The sequence below is a fragment of the Lonchura striata genome, chromosome Z (assembly GCF_046129695.1).
Source record: "Lonchura striata isolate bLonStr1 chromosome Z, bLonStr1.mat, whole genome shotgun sequence".
NCBI lineage: Eukaryota > Metazoa > Chordata > Aves > Passeriformes > Estrildidae > Lonchura > Lonchura striata.
The window spans coordinates 28,131,874-28,151,588 of record NC_134642.1 but is presented as its reverse complement, the minus strand read 5'-3'; the positions used below and the strand labels follow the sequence as shown (position 1 = coordinate 28,151,588).

The 19,715-nt window shown below is 37.7% G+C and overlaps 2 protein-coding genes across 3 annotated transcripts in view; one reads left to right on the top strand and one right to left on the bottom strand.

Moving 5' to 3' along the window:
* Nucleotides 1–8,470, bottom strand: part of CENPK (centromere protein K) — a 22,069-nt gene extending 13,599 nt beyond the window's left edge. The window contains exons 1-4 of one of the 2 annotated variants that reach the window (XM_021534380.3): nt 8,413–8,470; nt 5,353–5,451; nt 3,373–3,429; nt 2,396–2,468 (exon numbers count right to left, since the gene is read on the bottom strand). In XM_021534380.3, coding sequence (XP_021390055.1) covers nt 2,396–2,468; nt 3,373–3,429; nt 5,353–5,451; nt 8,413–8,415 — 232 coding nt within the window. In that variant the 5' untranslated portion in view covers nt 8,416–8,470. Of the gene's footprint in view, nt 1–2,395; nt 2,469–3,372; nt 3,430–5,352; nt 5,452–6,429; nt 7,865–8,412 lie in introns of those variants that run through there. The other variant, XM_021534381.3, reaches the window with a different exon arrangement.
* Nucleotides 8,464–19,715, top strand: PPWD1 (peptidylprolyl isomerase domain and WD repeat containing 1). Its single transcript, XM_021534382.2, has 11 exons — nt 8,464–8,634; nt 9,956–10,058; nt 10,650–10,750; nt 11,932–12,052; nt 13,990–14,437; nt 15,018–15,208; nt 15,674–15,863; nt 16,413–16,594; nt 17,127–17,208; nt 17,798–17,980; nt 19,001–19,715. Exons 1-11 carry the CDS (start codon nt 8,484–8,486, stop codon nt 19,142–19,144), a joined length of 1,896 nt encoding a protein of 631 aa, XP_021390057.1. The 5' UTR covers nt 8,464–8,483; the 3' UTR covers nt 19,145–19,715.

Below are 19,715 nucleotides of genomic sequence, written 5' to 3'. Positions count from 1 at the left end.
ATGTAAAAGCAACTACTATGCACATGTTTATACAGAAGTTCATATTAAAATAAAACAAAAAGGTATTTGGCACAATACTGCTATTTTGCAAAGAAAAACAGAAATTATGCAGAGACCACAACTGTTTGAAATGGTTTAAAATATGGTTGCTTTCACTTCCTGATTTTGCAAAGGTAAAAGTTAAATTTTATTTTTATGTACCAAAGCTTTTTTGAAGTTGCAATTCAGCTGATTTAGCAGATCTTGAGCTACATAAATAATACCATAAATTAAGAAACAAAAAGACACTAAAGTTTAAGCTTTGCAAAAATAAAATTTGCATTGTGAATTCAAGTATGTTTGCCAGTACTGTGCTCAAAAAAATGTAGAACTGCCAAGCTATAACCTCTGAAAATAAGGTTTAAGATTGAAATGCTGACAGGTCCTCATTTACAGGAAATGAACTGGCCACTACTAAAAGCCAAAACCAAAGTAACTAGACAGCCTGACATTCATGCTCTATTAGTAAATTATATTAAATCAGTACTTCTGCTATTTCTATTTAGATAAAATCAGACAATGTTTTCAATTAAGTAATTCCTCCTTCAGAACAAACAGTAGGTAGAAAGAAGCCAAGACAGAGAAGTAAGCAAAGAGGACGCCTCATTTTCATACAAGTACCATAACTCTATTTGAATTCTTAGCAGGAACATTTTTCTTCCACTGGAAAGGGAGCCAAAAAAGGCAAAAATTTGGTTGTAACATATTAATTATGGATAATTCTCTAGATTTCTAATAAGAAATATTATCATCTGGGAAGAAGTAAGAATGGTTGAACAAAGCAAGTCAGCAAGCCAAAAAAATAGGCCAAGGATATTTTTAAGCCAATAGCTTGAAGTTTAATATACATATTTTAGTACGGAAATCTAACAGCCTCAGGTATTTTACCCAGATAAAAACTAAGTTCTTTCAATTAATTTGCTTTAAGCCAGCAACTTATTCATGAACAGCAGCCAGGAACCAGTATATTCCAAATTCATTCAATGACATGCCTTTGGTCTACATACCTCAGAAGCACTGGAGGCTGACAGTTCTTGGAGTGAAGCTAACAACACTGAACTATGAAAATATTCTATCTAATACAACAACAGAATCTATTTAATAATAATAAAAAAAAAAATCCCAGCTTCTCTTATGAGTTGTAGCAAATACAGACTTTGAAAAAAAGTTGGAGAACTGCCTGTAATGTTGATTTGGAAAGGCATTTCCATTTGGCCAAATAACAAAACATTGGAAATCACCACATGCTGTCTATAACACTCCTATAATTTTGCAAATACTACAAAGCCAAGCCTCTACTGGCATAAAAATATTCAAATGAGTCAATATATTAATTTAAAGATTAACTAGTTTTTTGGGATTGACAGGTGTAAACAGGTCCTTGACGGGAGACATAACCATGCATACTACCTGAATGATAGTGTAGTGTGAACTGTTTTAGGAATGTCTATATGGGACATCTGAAAACTAAGAATACTTTACTCACACTTAGATCCTGAATGCTTTTATTTCCAGTGTCTGGCCACATCAGCCTTGCAGGAGGGTGAAATCCACCAGGAGTGGTGCTTATGTACAAAGAGAATTTTGAAGAACTGAGGAATTGAGTTTTGACTAATAATGCCTAACAATTATAAGAACTACCACTAGTCTCAGTGGTTTGTGCTTCTCAGCATCAGTAAGTATTCTGGATTCCTGTGTTGTTTAAAAATTCTAGTGTCTCTTACCACTCTATATTGACTTGAAATCTCCAATCCCTGTTAATTCAAAATTGGTATTTTACTACAGTGTAGAGGGCTTAGCACTAAAGGTCTACTTCAAAGTTTCAACTATCATATTGTAATACTACACACCTTTAATCAGAAAAATAATCAGAAGATGTATGATTAATGTATCAGCTTCTTAAAAGACAAAATGAAGACAATATTATTTACCAAAGTATTTCAGTTCTAAAAATGAAATACAAATGAAAGTCAGCAAAAAAACAATCACACAGAAAAGAATATGAAGGAGGGTAACAGGATAATGAACTTGTCTTATTTGGTTAAGAGATCTGCTAATAGTTGTTTTTCCATTTAACTGACTGATGAATAACGGCATGAATCATGCACTTATTTGTCCAGAATCATAGGATCAAATTATAGTGGAATTCATTTTTAATTTCAAATTGACTTAGAACTGAAGTGCAAAAATAATGAAGAAATTAAACATACACGCTACTTTTTAAAGTACCATTATTTTAATTTTTAAGTAGTTATGGAACGAAAATACAATCAGCAGACATAAATATACTCATGGCCTAGATGAAAAAAACTTTGCAGATTATAAAAGCATTCTTTACAAGGAAACAGTTACTTACATTCAGGATTTCTTGTTTGCCACTGATTAAAATCTACTGTTAAAGCTTTCCATTGCAGCATTAACAAGTAAAGCTGTGTAACAAGAAAAGAAGCATCTCTTAATGTGTGTTGAGTTGCATTGGCATAAAATGAGGTAGAACAGGATAAAAATTGAATTGTTAAGTTGACATAGCAGGAAATTAAAAAGCATCTATTACAATAGAATGCTAGTTTCTTCAATTCACAGGGATCAAGGAATGTTTCTATTATTTTTTCAAAAGGGTCAGGGTAGCCCCCAGTATCAATACAGGCTGACTGAGACACAACTTGAAAAGTTGGACCATGCACTTTCAGTCCAGAAAGCCAATTGTAACACCTGCATCAAATGCAGCATGGCCAGCAGGTAGGTCAAGGTAGGTGATTATGCCCCTCCACTCTGCTCTGGTGAGACCCCACCTTGAGTGCTGCCTCCAGCTCTGGGGTCCCCAACATAAGAAGGATGTGAACTTGCTCAAGTAAGTCTAGAGGAGAACCACAAAGATGATTGGAGAGCTGGAATACCTCTACTATAAAAACAGGGGAGGGGTGTTGATGTTGCTCAGCCTGGAGAAGGCTCCAGGGAAACACTATAGGACCTTCCAGTACTTGAACAGGACTTAAAAGAAAGAACAGAGACTGTTTACAAGCACATGTAGTAATAGGACATGGAGAAGTAAGATGATAGAGGGCAGGTTAGATTAGATACTAGGAAGAAATTCTTTGTTGTGTAAGCAGAGACACTGGAATAGGTTGCCCAGAGAAGCTGCAGATGCCCAATCCCTAAAAGGGTTCCAGGCCAGGCTGGATGGGGCTTAAAGCAACCTGATTTAGTAGAAGGTGTCTCTGCCTATGCCTGGGTTAGAATTAGATGATTTTAAGGGCCTTTCTAACCCATGCCATTCTGTGATTCTATGGTCATAACAGAAAATGAATTGTTTCTAAAAACCCACTGTCTTACCTTGGCATCTGATGGTGCCACTGTTTCTGCTCCTAGAAGCATTAGCTTGCTCTGACACTTGGTAGAAAAGAAAATAAATAAAGCACAAAGAAAGTTTGTTTACTGTTCTCTGTTGTAAGAACAAAACACAATTCTTAGAAATTTAAACACAACTTTTTAAATATAGAAATACAATAATTTTAACTTGGATCCTTCCACATTCTGTATACCCCAACCCAGAATCACAAATTAAGAAACGTTTTGAAATCACAACACAATAAAGTAGAACTTAATTAACTCTGAAGGAGAAAAGTAGCAGCTAAAGAAAGATGTATTCTTTGAGTAAAAAGGCAAGTTATGGAGGAAAAGTTCATACGGGGAAAGGCATTGAACAGATAAATAACATGAGAAAGAGTGAAGAGAGTCATGGACAAGGCTGAACAGGGAACTGCTGAGAAATTAACATACTTCCTGCTACACTTCTGGATTTCCAAACAGACTGCTCCAAACAGTATAATATAGTATGTATTTTTAGTTTTAAGTCATTTAGGGCAGTATACTGTACAGAAGTGATCTGGTTTTTGGGAGAATACATCAGCTCTCATGACTGCAATGAGGTGTATATGCAGTCTGAAAGTCAGCCCATCACAAATATCCAAGGCATAAAGAGGTGACACCTGCTAAACACTCTTTTTTCTGTCACCAATATAACCTGACCCTAACAAGGCAGGATGTATTCTATGAAGCAGTACTTTGGAAACCTTGCTGTTAATGTTTGCATACCAGGACACTGTATAGGATTTCTTCCACAAAAATTGATCATGATGACACAAAATTATTGGAACATTACATGCAACCACATAACCGAAGAGCTAATTAAATGACTATTAGTTTAAGCATTTTGCTGAAACATGAACATTTTGCATCCAGGATGCAAAATCCAAATAATAAAAATCCTACTATTTTCATCAACTTCCAAAAATAACACATCACTTCTTATACTATTTTGGGCATGCTGGGAATGAGATACAAGGTATCAAATATTTTCAAGTACATTCAAAACAGTAAACATTCGTATTTCTCTTCTAATTTGAAAATTCCATAGAAAGTTCAGATAGCATTCCCTGCCACTTGTTACATGCGAACTTATCTGAATACTCAAAAAGAAATAAATCCCATTAGTCTTTTTAAATCAACTTGTGCAAAATTACTGCACTGTGAGTTGTCTGTACTTTGTTCTCCTTTAAGGTGGAAATACTTTTACTTCAGTTTCTGGTATTTTATTGTTTTGAACCTACAACTCAGAACTCAAGCAAATACCACATACAATTGGAAATTGAGTGAAGTGATTAAGACTCTGAAAATATAATTTAGAATATGATTTTTCAACAGATTCAGCAGAATCTTACAGGAAAAACAGTATTCCCTAAAAACTAATACAAGTTTATCTTTTCTTGGAATCCTGAAAATAAAAATAACCAGTCCTAAACTCTTATTTTTTAACATATTGCACTATGTACATGAGAGAAATTTTAACCATGACAATGTAACTGTGAGTTTGCAAGGGAGTAAGCATAGGGAGACATCATCATCATCCTCTGCCTCTCCTCCAAGATCCAAAGCATCTGTGAAATGGAATCCCATCTTTTGTGAGGCTAAAGAGAGAAGCATCTCTGTATGCTGGTACTACCACAACACAAATAAATTGTTTCATTTTCTGTAATTTTAATATATACTCCCACACTAAATCATAACTTCAGCACATTGACACTACAAGGCATTCTTCACCCCTCCAAGCACTTCTACATTTGACCTTTCTGAAGATACTATTTTCTTTTTCTCTTTGTTTTTGATTTTTGGTTCGGGTTTTTTTGGTTGTTTGGTTGGTTTGGTTTTTTATCAAAGTGGTTTCTTTGGAGGGGGTGGGGCAAGCATGTGATGAATAAAATAATTCTGAAAAAGCTTTATAATAAACTTAGCCTATCATTTATATTTGCATACCTCTTCCATCTGCTTCCAAATACGCTCACATTCCTCCAAGAGTTCTTCCTTGGCAGCTACAGGATCAGCTTTGTTAGTGGTTTCCGATAAATATTCAGCCTATTAACAAGCAAATAGAACAGTTATCATGTAGATCTACAATAACTGATTTCTTAATCATACCTGCCATTTCAGATCAACTATGTAACAGAATAAATTCCTTAATTCAAAGCTTTTAGTTAATTCCTCTATAGTTTTAGAAAGCACACAGCCATTAAGTGAAGCTAACTATATATAACTAAGTAAAATTAGAAGACACTAATAATTTACTTTTAAAATTGAATAACAATGTCCTAAGTTTTAATAATTGCTTTGATTATCTGCAATGGATTCTTTATTTTCAAAGAACTTCATTATAGAAACAATAAGAGAATTTCACCTCTATAAAGCCATACTTTACCTCCATTTATCTGCAAAGTTTTTAAACAGTTACTTCTGCTCTGTCAATAAACATGGTAATCTATTTCTCCTTTGTTTGAATTCAGAATATTTTTGATTAACAAATGAAGCACCCTCAAAGTTACTAGAAAAACAAACAAAATAACCTGAAAGATATACAGACAACTAAGGAAAGAGGGCACCTGGACAGCCAAAATAAAAATCAGCCCAAGTTAAATTTAAAACTTTGAGAAACTGCTGGGTGAGAAAGAAACAGCTGGGATCAAATTTATGAATTTTTATGTTTTTCACTTAAGAGATACTTCAATAACAGCAGCAATTAACGGGGAAAAAATAAGAAGGGGTAAGTTTTTTTTCCAGAGAAAACAATCAACAAGCTAGATGTACTACATACAGGAAGCCTTTAATACCTTAGTGGGTACTAAGCCCACCAAACACACAGGAATTAAACAGAGACATTAAAAATGGATAACCATCTAGAGAACAATTACACTTTTCTACCTTCTTACTGAAGCATAAATTACTAACTCAATCCTTTGTCCTTTTTCACAACAAAAACACAGCATCGGAGAAAATTATGTCAAAAGCCCTATTTAAAAGGGGTGAAATATTCTACTACTACTTGCAGAGTTCACGTACCTCATAACAAAGTGGATGAGGAAAGAAAATCAGAACATCTCACTGAATGCTGGAATTACCCTAAAGAACTCACATGTAGCCAATACATCTACTAAGTCTTCCTAGCAAATTTGTTCCATTTAAAACAGAAGAACACTACAAAATCTAGGTTACCATGATCTTATAAGAATTAATGAGCATAGATTTTGCAAAGGAAGATCATTATCTTCTTAAGAGTCTTGGAATATCTCCATAATATAAAACAGAACTAGTTCCCATAATTCATTAAGACTTCTGAAATGCCTCCAGCAAAGACTGCCCAGAAGGAAGAAACTAAGAAAGAAACCAAGCAGTCTTAGTTTTTTCTCAGACAAAAAAGGAGACAAAGAGGGTCTGGGGAGATAGTGGGGAGAAAAAGAACCCCGTGCTTTGGAAATTTGGGGTGGGATAAAATCTATTCTGCCCATATCCCCTGCAATACTATAATTCATCACCATTAAAGCATTATATGGAATAAAACTCTGAAGAGAAACCCAAAAATGATTACATGATTCTGTAGTTAACTTTAAATTTCTGGACCAACTACGTACAATGTTTCAAAATGTACATCTTGTGAGACATGACAGGGCTCTCACAAGCCAAACCGACTTGCCATCCTTAATGCTGTGCTCTGAACTACCTTACACAGTATCACTTTCTGATGTTATTTTCTCACACATTGCAAATTTCCCTATTTCAGTATGGTAAATTATATTTCTATTTCCACATCAAAATTGCAAACTGGAGGTTTTTTGGCATTAATACTAATGTCTTCCAGTTCCAACAAATTATTTATTCTCATCTTGTTTTAGGACTACATAATAGGTAAGAAATACACACATGTCCAAGTGTAAGCTCTACGCTAGCCAAGGCTTTACAAAATTAAATCACGGAATAGGTCAGGTTGGAAGGGACCACAGCGGGTCATCTGGTCCAACACCCCTTTTTAAGCAGGGCCATCCCAAAGCACACGGCACAGGATTGTGTCCAGATGGTGCTTGAATATTTCCAGAGAGAGAGACTCCAGAACCTCTCTGGGCAATCTGTTCCAGTGCTCGGTCAACTGCACAGCAAAGAAGTTCTTCCTCATGTTTGGTGGAACTTCTTGTGCATCAGTGTCTGCCCATTGCCTCTCTTACTGCTGGGCACCACCGAGCAGAGCCCGAGTCCATTCTCTTGGCACTGTCCCTTCATACACTTATGCATATTAAGAAGGCGAAACGCGTAATGTGACCAAGCACGTAACAACCAACTGCGGGAAGACGGTGAGGGAGGGGAGAGGAAAGCGATGGAAGGTCTGTGAGACACGAAGGCATCTTAGGAAGCAAAATATCGGCAGGGTACAGACAACATGGCAAAAGCGGCGAGGCAGGGAGCCCTCGCGGCCCCCCGGCAGCCGAACGGCGGGAGGACGTGAGGCGGGACAGCCCCGCTCACAGCCCAGGGAGGAACGCGCCCCTTCCCGGCCGGGCAGCCAGCACCCGCCCCGCAGAGCAGCCGCCGGCCCCAGCGGCGAGCCCGCCGCCCGCCCGCGGCGCCGGGGCCCCGGCGCGGAGCCGGCCCGCCCTCCCGCCCGCGGCACCGGGGCCCCGGCGCGGAGCCGGCCCGCCCGCCCTCCCGCGGCGCCGGGGCCCCGGCGCGGAGCCGGCCGCCCTCTCTCCCGCGGCGCCGGGGCCCCGGCGCGGAGCCGGCCGCCCTCCCTCCCGCGGCGCCGGGGCCCCGGCGCGGAGCCGGCCGCCCTCCCTCCCGCGGCGCCGGGGCCCCGGCGCGGAGCCGGCCGCCCTCTCTCCCGCGGCGCCGGGGCCCCGGCGCGGAGCCGGCCCGCCCTCTCTCCCGCGGCGCCGGGACCCCGGCGCGGAGCCGGCCCGCCCTCCCTCCCGCGACGCCGGGGCCCCGGCGCGGAGCCGGCCCGCCCTCCCTCCCGCGGCGCCGGGGCCCCGGCGCGGAGCCGGCCGCCCGTACTACCATGGCCGCTTCCCGCCGTCCGCCGTGCGCGTCACGCGCCGCGCGCCGCGCGCGGGGCGGCGCGTCACAGCATGGCGTCCGGCGAGCCCGAGCGCAAGCGAAAGCCGCCCGAGCTGCAGGCGGGCGGCGCGGGTGCGGCGGCAGCGGACGAGGAGGATGAGCAGGATGAGCGCTGGGTCGGCCCGCTCCCGGGGGAGGCCGCTCAGGCGAAGAAAAGGAGAGGTAAGGGGAGGAGTGCAGCACTGCCCCGGCTGGGGTCGGGGTGGTGGGATCGCCGCCAGGCCCCGCGGGCGGGAGCGGCCGCGGGTGAGGGCGGCTGCCGGCAGCGCATGTCCTGAAGCTGTGTTCATATACTTTCGTGTATAAAGTGCGCACACTGCGGGGGAGCCTTCAGGTGCGGAATTACAGAGTAGGTGCTGAGAAAGTTGTGGCCTGCAGAAGAGAAGGTTACGTGGAGACTTTATAGCAGCTTTCTGAAGAGACTTACAAGGAAGCTAGAGACGGACTCTTCGACAGGAGCTGTAGTGATGGCAGCAAGACTAATTGGTGCAAACTGAAAGACGGGAAATTCAGCTATAAGGGAAAAAAATCTTTGCTGTGAAGTAGTGACACAGATTGCCCAGTGATTTTTTTTTGGGTGCTCCAACCCTGGGAGTGTTCAAAGCCAAGTTGAATAAGGCTTGGAGCAACTTGGTCTAGCAGGAGGGGGCTTGGGACTAGATGATATTTAAGTCTTATTCTAGCCCCTTAACATTCTATGATTGTTAACATTCTATGATTGTTTCCTCTGGAGAACATTTTAAGGCCAAGAGCCTTGCTGTGCAGGCTGAAGCTGTGCTGTTTATTGATGTAGAGTTAATCCATCTTTCAGATCACCGCCTTAAGGTGCAGCAGCAGGAGAAGCGTCTAGGCTGTATTTTGGCATGTGATATTGATGTCTGCAGCAGCTTCCAGCTCTTTGGATATCACTTTTTCTTCAAGTAAAAAAAACAATGTTCATCAGATGTAAACATGCAAGTTCAGTAGAAAATACTGTTGCACAGATGTTAACAAGTAGGATCTAAAACCAGAAACAAAACTCAAAATCAGATTATTTTAGGTCAGCCAGTTAAACAATGAAATAGGTGGATGCCAGCAGCTAAAATTTAGACTCCAGGACCTGTGCGGGACCACAAATCTCGTAAAAAAAACAGGGATACATGTGGTTTTAGAAAGAAATGAGGTTCAGATGACCTTCTGTTTTCTGGCAGTAATTTAAAAACTGGTGATTGATTTTTTGGAAAGAATAAGACTTACTGTAACAGTTGCTTTAAGAGGGAGGAGCAATATGAGTTAAAGCAGGATTTGAGTGCTTTAGTCCACAGAAAAGGTGTAAGTCTGAGTGTAAAAACAGAGCTAAAAGCCTTTTAATTATGTTTACACAAAATCCTGCATATTTTTGACTAAATATGAGTAAGCAATAAAAGGATAAGTAAAAGAGAACAAAAGGTAGGTCTAGCTTCATGAAAAAAAAAATCCTGACTTTTCTTTCTATTCTGTGTAGTTCTTGAATTTGAGCATGTTTATCTTGAAAATCTACCGTCAGCTTCAATGTACGAACGCAGTTACATGCACAGAGATGTTATTACACACGTAGCATGTACAAAGTAAGTATTTTTGTTTTCCATTGTATTCCTTTGTCTGGGGTGTACTTTTGTGTAGACTAAGAAATTTTCACTCTAGATGTTTTATAATGGAAAGCTACAATGTCCTGAGGTGGTTTTTAAAGGGTGGAGGGTTTTTTTTTAAAAGTAAGTGGCTTACCCAAGTAGCAAAGTATAAGTTGTTTTTATAGGCTAAAGGAGGGTCTTAAAATCCTTGTTAAAACATGCAGGAAATACAGGACTAAGATTAACTTACTCCCTCTGAAAAAATACCACTCACCAGAATTGCAGCGATCACACACACACAGTAACTACCATGAAACCAGACTTAAAATAGGAGTTATATTTACATATCCAAAAAGGATAGTGTTATATTTTTCTTCAATTTGACTTCTCATAGATTAATCCAGAATGCATTACAACACCTGTTTTGTTTTTCCTGGAGTTATAGTACCCATTCAGATACACTGTCACAGTAATTTCTTGAGATTTCATTCTCTACACAGTGTTAATTCTAGTGCAAATTACTGACTAGTGGAAAGGTGCATAATGTGTGCATGTTTTCTTGTTTTTATTTTTCTTTTCTAATTGTAGGACAGATTTTATCATAACAGCCAGTCATGATGGACATGTAAAATTCTGGAAGAAAATAGAAGAAGGGATTGAGTTTGTTAAACACTTCCGAAGTCACTTGGGTGAGAAGCTGCTCTTTCTTATCTAAAGAACTTTAGTTTTTTCTCTCTTTTGCCCTTTGTTGTTTGATTAGAGAGTGCAAATAGAGAGAGATTTTGGGGTTTCTTTAGTGCAGTCAGAGATTAAATTATATCTACCAATCTTCCTTTTATTCCTCTCTCCTGTTACATTTTGCTTCCATGCTATAGCAGGGATAGAATGAAAATGAAACATTAAAATGAAAACTGAAGCCTTTCCTTTGCCTTGTGCCTGCTTGTGGGGAGAATATCTGGGACACAAGTGAACAAGATATACAAAAGTGTTCATCAAAGCCAGAGAAGTTGAGAAATATTTAGTTTTAAATAAGGATACCTCAGTCTTTTTTTTTTTTTTTTTTTCCCTTGCAGTGTGGGAAAAAAGCAGTTCTTTTCATCTGGAATACTGTAACTGTAGAGCAAATTCTGCATTATTGGTGTCATTATCAGACAAATTGCAGTTAAGGGAAACTTTAACCCCTTATTCTGAGCTAATAAGGACACAAAGGTTTTCAACACTATGCTAAGCATTAAATAGGCTGGACAGAAAATGAGATTCTCAGCAGCATCAGAAATTATTATATGCCTGAAGGAAAAAAATCCAATTTGATATGCAGAATGTTACAGTAAGTTTCCTTTTAGAGTTACAAGAAATACTAAAGTCTGGTTTTGATCTTTATCTTCAGCTTCTTATTATATATAGAAGCAAAAGGTGTGTACAAAACCTACCATGTGAAAATCAGTGTTGTGAGAACTTTATGGAAGGCCCAGTTGCAGGGGAGTTTTGAGTATCGTGAGTGTAATAATCTGTAGGGTTCTGCTGATTTTACCCTGTTGAGAAATACAAGCTGAGGAGCCCATGTTGTTTACCCCATCATAATGTTCTCAAGTTTCTAAAACCAACATTTTAAACTAAACTAACTGCCATTATAATATTTTAGTATGTTTTTTGTAAATTGTTCATTATCACATACCTGAGTCTAAACACTGATAGGCCATAAAATGTTGTTCTGTGAATTTTATTTTTTTTAAATACTTTATTGAAGTCAGGTAAAAGGTGACAAAACAGTTGGGAAACAGTTTTAAGCCTCTGTAGGTTTTCCATATATAATACTGAAATGAAGGATGTCCTTTCCCATTTCTTAATAGTATCTTAAATTAATTCACAGGTGTTATTGAGAGTATTGCTGTTAGTTCAGAGGGGGCATTATTCTGTTCTGTTGGAGATGACAAAGCAATGAAGGTGTTTGATGTAGTTAACTTTGACATGATCAACATGCTGAAACTTGGGTAAGTTACTTAGAAGTTACTCAGAAGTGTTCTTTTGAGATTATCAGAGGGGGTTGTTTTGCTAAGACATAAGTCAGTAATTTGGGGCTCTTGAGTTCTTCCCCTTCCCCATGGCCCAGTCATATGAAGTTGAGTAAACTGCATTTTCTGAAATCCAATGGCTGGAGACTGCCTGAATAGAAAAAAATTGCTACTGGAGCAGTAGAAAAGGAGCTTCCTCGGTGTTAAATATTATGCACAAGGATATGGGTTTTCTTCAAATATTTAGCTAGGCATAATTTCTTTCTGTTGTTTGGCACTGAATTTAAGAATTACAGTCTATTAGTAGTTCAATTAGGGAAGGGATTTGGCCTGCCCGTATTGTCTCATTTGTTGTCATAGGGATACAATTTCATTTTTCCTCTAGAAGCAATATTGTTGCTTTCTCTAGTCTTGTAGTATTTTTGTAGTTACACGGTATATACCTAAAGGATCTAGGAGGAACAGGAATGGATGTTACTGGAATTGTAACAACACCAGAGGAAAACAAGCCCAACGCTGATAAAAGGGTGGATTTGAAGGGCTGGAGGATCAATAAAAGCTGCATTAAGAACAGCAAAAATACTGATTTCTCCACAAACATTTTAGAATTGGAAAACATATTCCTTATAGTCTATGATGTATTGGTTAATTTTGAAACTGAATAGAAGTATAAAGTTAGGGAAAAAAGCTTTTACAAAGAACATGTTATAAAAGCATAAGCTATCTGCTTTGTTTGTTATAGTTTTAGTGTCATCCTCCAAATAATGTACTTCACCTATAGGAATTGATTCTCTCTTGGCTGTCTGTTCTGGAAAAATTCCAGTTAGGCTTAAGCTTTTTGGTTTTGCTATTATTTTTGACATAACAGCCCTGTACTGTTACTACATAATTGCTAAAATCATAGAAAAAAGAAAATTACATTCAATAAAGCACCCTTGATCTTCAGAGCTTCCCAGTTCTAACTTATCTGTAGACCATGGCTCTTTGCAAATCTCCATGCTTTATGCTTCCATCTGTGATCTGGAAAACATTGGCTATTTCTGCAGAGATTTCATATTTATTTATTTGCTCCTGTTCTTCCTAATGAATTTGAGATGAAGTTTTTGTTTCTCTTTACTGGCAGAAATTGAAAATTCAAATTATTGGTCTGTTATAATGTCAGAATATCATCAGTCCATCAGCATCCATTAGTTCAGTTTGTGAAAGGATACTTAAGATTGTATAATTTATTTTTTATGTTTGCAATTTAGTTTGAGTTCTAGTTTTCAGAATCTTTGCTTACAGACTTTAAAACAGATATAACTTATATTATTGACTATATCTCTCACTTTTGTTATTTGTAGATTACACTTTTGCAAGTAGAAAATGAGTTCCTTCAATACACTCACAACCCTTATTGAATATAGGAGGATTGTCTTAATTTTGTTTGTATCACTTCTTGGAGATTTTGTGGTTTTTTTTCTGGCAAGATCTAGTTGAACTTTTGCGGAAGTGTATGGCAGAGGTGCAGTTGTCTTCATTTCTGCTGAGTCACTACTCACTTAAAAAATGGAGGAGAAATGGTATTGACTTATATAAGTTGAGTACTATTTATTAATGCAACTTGGGCTTTTTCTCAATTTCTGTCCGAATTCCTCCTTTTTACCCACTTTCTACTTTGACTATCACAGTCTCTTTACAAAACCATATGGAAGGAACAGAAATCGGTAGTCTTCCACTGAATGGTATTTCTTGGTAAAACTTGTCTATAACATGCTCAATATGAACAAGATATATATTAGCAAAACTAGTAAATAAAGTTTAAAATTTGCTACTGATGTTTGATTTCAAGTTTACAGCATAACTTGACTCTTGCCTAATTAAAACCATTTCTAGTTTATTTTTAATTTCTTTTTCCTTTCTACTCTTTGTTGCAGCTACCACCCTGGCCAGTGTGAATGGGTATATTGCCCTGGAGATGCTATATCTTCTGTTGCAACATCTGAGAAAAGCACAGGAAAAATATTCATTTATGATGGACGAGGAAATAACCAGCCACTTCATGTTTTCAATAAACTCCATATGTCCCCTCTTACTCAGATACGCCTGAACCCTGTCTACAAAGTAGTTGTGTCTTCTGACAAGTCCGGAATGATTGAGTACTGGACTGGTACTCCTCATGAATATAAATTTCCCAAGAATGTGAACTGGGAGTATAAAACAGATACCGATCTATATGAATTTGCTAAATGCAAGGCTTACCCATCCAGTATAAGTTTTTCACCTGATGGCAAGAAAATGGCCACTCTTGGGTCTGACAGAAAAGTTAGAATTTTTCGTTTTCTGACGGGAAAGCTCATGAGAGTCTTCGATGAATCTCTGAGTGTGAGTTTTGTCTTGTTCTCCTTCTTTGAAGTGTTTTCTCTACTTATTTGAATTTGTTTGCCAGCACATTCACCTAAGCTATAATTTATTTCTAAAGGCAAGCTTCCTTCCTTTATTTGTCTTGCAAAAAAGGCCTTCTGTGTTCTCTTGCTTAGAGAGTCTCAGAGATTGCTTTGTCCCAAAATGAATTCTTATTGGTTTATGTTACCTACATAGTGGAACAGAGTTGTTGATTTTAATTTCTGTTTTCATGCTGGTAGATTACATTTAACTAGAAGGCAATTGTGAAAGATGGTGGAAAATTCACATTGCAAGTAACATCATGATAATGAATTAAATTTGTCATCTTCTAAGGAATTTGAAAGACAACTGCACACTTTCATGTGCTTAAGCCTAGTCCTACAACATGCCTATTGTATCATTAAAATAGAGTATTACTTGTATTTACCTAAATTTTTCAGTTAAGTTTAAATTGAGTAATCTCACTTAAATTCAGTATTTTCTAATAATGTGAATCAGTGTTTTACTGGATAAAATGTTTAAAATATGTTAATATATTAGGCTGGGTTTTTTTTGGTAGATGTTTACTGAGCTTCAGCAGATGAGACAACAATTGCCTGACATGGAGTTTGGCCGGCGTATGGCAGTTGAGCGTGAGCTGGAGAAAGTGGATGCAGTAAGATTAATTAACATAATTTTTGATGAAACTGGACACTTCGTTCTCTATGGAACTATGTTGGGCATTAAAGTCATAAATGTGGAGACTAACAGGTAAGTTCCAGTGACACACATTGAGATAATTTTCTGTTTTAAATTCTTTATTCAGTCAAAATTAGAGCATATTTGTAACTTAATATGATTGTGGACGTGTCTAATCTTTTTGTGTTATTTGAGAGCCTTACCTTATACTGGAAGGTACTCATTCTTTTTAAGGAGTCATTGGAGATAGAGCTTAGACAGATGGCAAGTACATGTGTATTAAAAATGTGTAATTGACCAATTAATCTCTAACTGGATGGGATAATGCAAATGTAAAATAAAGATGGATCATTTAGTTGGGATTTTTATTGCATAAGAAGGCTGACTGGTAAACTAAGATAGCAAGTTTAAATAGAAAAGTAATTAGTAAATAATGATTTTGAGGATTTTGAAATTTTGATCTGAATGTAACAGTCAGAAGACATTCTCTGACTGTGAGCAGCTGAACATTACACCTCTTTACCTCTTGTATTTCAGGTGTATTCGTATCTTGGGAAAACAAGAGAACATCAGAATGATGCAACTGGCTTTGTTCCAAGGAGTAGCAAAGAAACATCGTGCGGCAATCACTATAGAGATGAAGGCATCTGAAAATCCTGTTCTCCAGAATATCCAGGCAGATCCAACAGTAATCTGCACAGCTTTTAAAAAAAACAGGTTTTACATGGTGTGTGGGGTTTCTGTTTAAATAGCTCCATTCTTTTATTGATTTCTCTACGTTATTTTTTATTTTTCTCTTTGCACATTTCTAGTGCTTTTTGTAGTTGTATATGCATCTTTTACAAAGGAGTCTCTTTATATTGCAAGTATATTTAGAATTTTTATCTTGAACTATCTGTACATTAACTAGAAACAGCTGTGATTTTTTTCATAAATTTTTATTCCCCCAAGAAGATGATATCCTTTTGTTCTTATTGAAGAAAAACCTAAGTAAGAACATTTAAAATCTAACCAGATTTTATAAAGAAACAATAAGTAACTGTATGCATAAAAAATGTAATAGAAAAAAAATTTAAGACCAGAATCAAGACTTGATAGCACTATGCAACCAACACAGCAGTCCAAGGATAGGCTGTCTATGAATTGTCTTAGTACATTTCAAATTGAATTGGGTGTTCAGCATGTTGATTAATGATATTGTTGTGCTGGGTGCAGAGCAGTGTGTATTTTAAGAGGAAAAAGAAAAAAGCAGTTAACCTGTTCTTTTGTGCTGCAGTTTACTAAACGTGAACCAGAAGACACAAAGAGTGCAGATTCTGACAGAGATGTATTTAATGAGAAACCTTCTAAAGAAGAAGTCATGGCAGCCACTCAGGCAGAAGGTCCCAAAAGAGTGTCAGACAGTGCCATCATCCACACAAGCATGGGAGATATTCATATCAAACTTTTTCCTGTTGAGTATGTACTTGCTGTTTTTTCAGTTGCTTTGGTTTGGTTGCTTTCTTGTGTCCCTTGTGGTTGCAGTATTCAAGACTTTTCTCATGCTAGAAATAATTATTTTCTTACCCTTTTTCTACTGTTTTTGTTTCCTGACAGTTGTGAATGACTGTGTTCTGCTCAGCAAGAACTGGGAGTATAATCTAGTCTGTTCCATTAGTTATGCCATTGGTGCTCTTTTTCACAAGATAGCTTAGAGTGTCAGTAAAACCCAAGCTAATGTTCAACAAGAGCTAAAACATCCCTGTGCTATCAACACAGCTGCTGCCTTTCTGTGTAACCATGCAGCTTCGTAGCTCTTAAGGTTTTTGCTTTCAGCTCTGTTTGAGTTTAGGTCTGAGGAGTTAAAGATTTGTTTTTTCCTTATTTGGCTAAATCCTTCCTACAGAGTCCTGAAACACTGCACAGCACAAGGGCATCTTAGTCCCAGCTTAAATCTTTATGGCCCTGTCACCAGACAAATAATATTGTGTTTTCTGTTACATTATCTTAGGTGTCCCAAAACAGTGGAAAACTTCTGTGTGCACAGCAGGAATGGTTACTACAATGGACACATAATTCACCGTATCATCAAGGTAAAATCCAACATATTAATTTTTTGTTTATTTATGTAACATACTCTGGTGGTCAGTCCTCTGTTAACACTTCCTTTTGCACACAGGATTGTTGGAGTTTAGAGTTTAGATTTTAGTTTGTTAGATTTTAGAGTTCCTTGTCAATTCTGAACAGGTCTGATGTTCTAAACACCTTTAGCACTTAGTAAAGTTGTAGTAGCTGTTCTGCAACTGACACGGTAGCAGAAAACTAAAAATTGAAAGATGAATCCTGCTATCCTGCTTGAATTAAAACTTCGCTTCATGTCAGAAGGCCTTTCTTGTAATGCTTCTTGTTTCTGTTGCACTAGAATCAAGTGATAGAGCCTAAGGATTTGCAAAAGGTAGAGATAGGCAGGTTTCTGTCTTTCATTGTCAGGATGGTAAGTAACCTTGCTTTTTCTCAAATGCTTGATAGGCGCTTAAAGCCTTAAATGTTTTTTCCCTTACACACATTTTAACACATTTTGTGGAAAAGTTTGAAGTAAGTTTGAAAAAATGTCACCTAGCATATAACACTTATGGTTATGTATTCTATGCAGTAATGTGATAACATATGATTTCTGTGCAGGGTTTCATGATTCAGACTGGTGACCCAACTGGTACAGGAATGGGAGGTGAAAGTATTTGGGGAGGAGAATTTGAAGACGAGTTTCATTCAACTTTACGACATGACAGACCATACACACTCAGCATGGCTAATGCAGGACCAAACACCAATGGATCCCAGTTTTTTATAACAGTGGTGCCAACTGTAAGTATACTAAAAGCTCAATTTAAGGCCTGAGAGGCTACCTAGATCGCAAAAATAACTTTTTTCCCCATGGAAAAAGGAACACACTAGTACTTAATTTACAAATAAATGATGCACATGATATGTAGTGTATAGGCTTCACTGAAACTGTCCCTTAAAAGATACAAATAATTTCCATCACTTGTGATCAAGAGGCCTTTTGCCTTTAAATGGAGTGAGGGTGGTATAAAATTCCTAGGCATGTATGCAATCATGTATTACTAGAGTGTCTTATGTTAGTAATAGTCTCTAGAGTATCTTATGTTAGTAATAGTCTTTTAAACTTGATGGAAATCTAGGCATTGCTTCACTTGTTTGGGGTTTGGATATGGTGCCAGGATATCAGTCTAATATGGTCTAATTGTAGGTATAAAAGGAAGCCAGTGTTCAGGTTTAAAAATTTCATTGTGTATAAGTTCAGAGCCAACAACAGAAATTTTGATATGTGAACGTAAGATATAGAAACCAAATCCTTAAAAGTAATACTTATAAAAACTGTATTCTTATAGCACTTCAAAGTAATATTAAAAAAAATCTATCTACCATAGTTCTGAGGTTTATTAAGTTGTATGAGGGCCTATATTCAAACTGGGCACACTATATGAGTATTGAATTGGGCAGTATTCTGTACTGGCTCTTAAAATTCCTCTGGGAAAATAACAAAAATCCGAGAGACTGAAACAATATTTCTGTGAACTGAGAATACACTTTAAAATGAACTATACAATGCTACTGCACAGGTAGAACATGACCTCTGTAATCCTTTAAGAAAGCAGTTGAAAAGGTAAGTTCAAATGCATATGAATATGTGTTAGCTGTATTCTAGTATTTCCTTGCATGCTGATATTTACGGGGTGTTAGGTTCCATAGTCTGGACACACAAAATTAATTCATGTACACTTTATTTTTGGTTTGGTACCTAAGCTACATGCTGCTTTCTGTTTTAATATGCTTTTCTTTTTCTCCTGTGCTTTCAAACAGCCATGGCTCGACAACAAGCACAGTGTGTTTGGACGGGTGACTAAAGGAATGGAAGTTGTTCAGAGAATCTCAAATGTGAAAGTAAATCCCAAAACTGACAAACCCTATGAGGATATCAGCATCATTAATATAACAGTGAAGTAAGGCAGGCATTGAAGGTTCCAGCTTAAGCAGAAAAAATCTGAGCATGTGGGACCTAGAAAGGGACCTAGGAAGAACAAACATTTTTGATAGCTCCTAGATGCAGCAAATACCAGGACAGAGCAATCACCAGTTCTATTATTTTTAATGTACCTAAAGTGCCCTAATTCTGCATTTCTGGTAACTTTGTATTTTAAAGTAAAAACATGTACGTTTCTTACAAAGTCTACTGTCTTTCTTGCATCTCTTCTATATAAAATTGAAGATAAAATCCCCTACCATGTCCCATGATAGTGTCTGTAACTTTTTCATGTTTATTTGCATCTTTCATATTTAATTGATCTGTTTCACAGTACTGAAATCTTTTACAAAGGAAAAGGCCAGAAATACTAAGTTGAGTAAACTTCTCAATTCTTTGTACATGTATTAAAAATTAGATTCAATTATGGTACTGTTGGCTATGAAAGGCAAACAATATTATCTCCTCTATTCTTTAAAAATAGTTATGTACACATCTCTGTCCAAGAGCAATGATCAGCTCTTAAAATGCCAGTTTATAAATTCCTTTGCAATA

What these genes read in the sequence shown, in the direction of transcription:
- PPWD1 (XM_021534382.2), top strand. Translation starts at nt 8,484, where the DNA reads ATGGCGTCCGGCGAGCCCGAGCGCAAGCGAAAGCCGCCCGAGCTGCAG. An exon ending in ACACTTCCGAAGTCACTTGG is followed by an intron (nt 10,751 to 11,931) that starts GTGAGAAGCTGC and finishes ATTAATTCACAG; the next exon opens with GTGTTATTGAGAGTATTGCT. An exon ending in AAAAAAACAGGTTTTACATG is followed by an intron (nt 15,864 to 16,412) that starts GTGTGTGGGGTT and finishes TTTGTGCTGCAG; the next exon opens with TTTACTAAACGTGAACCAGA.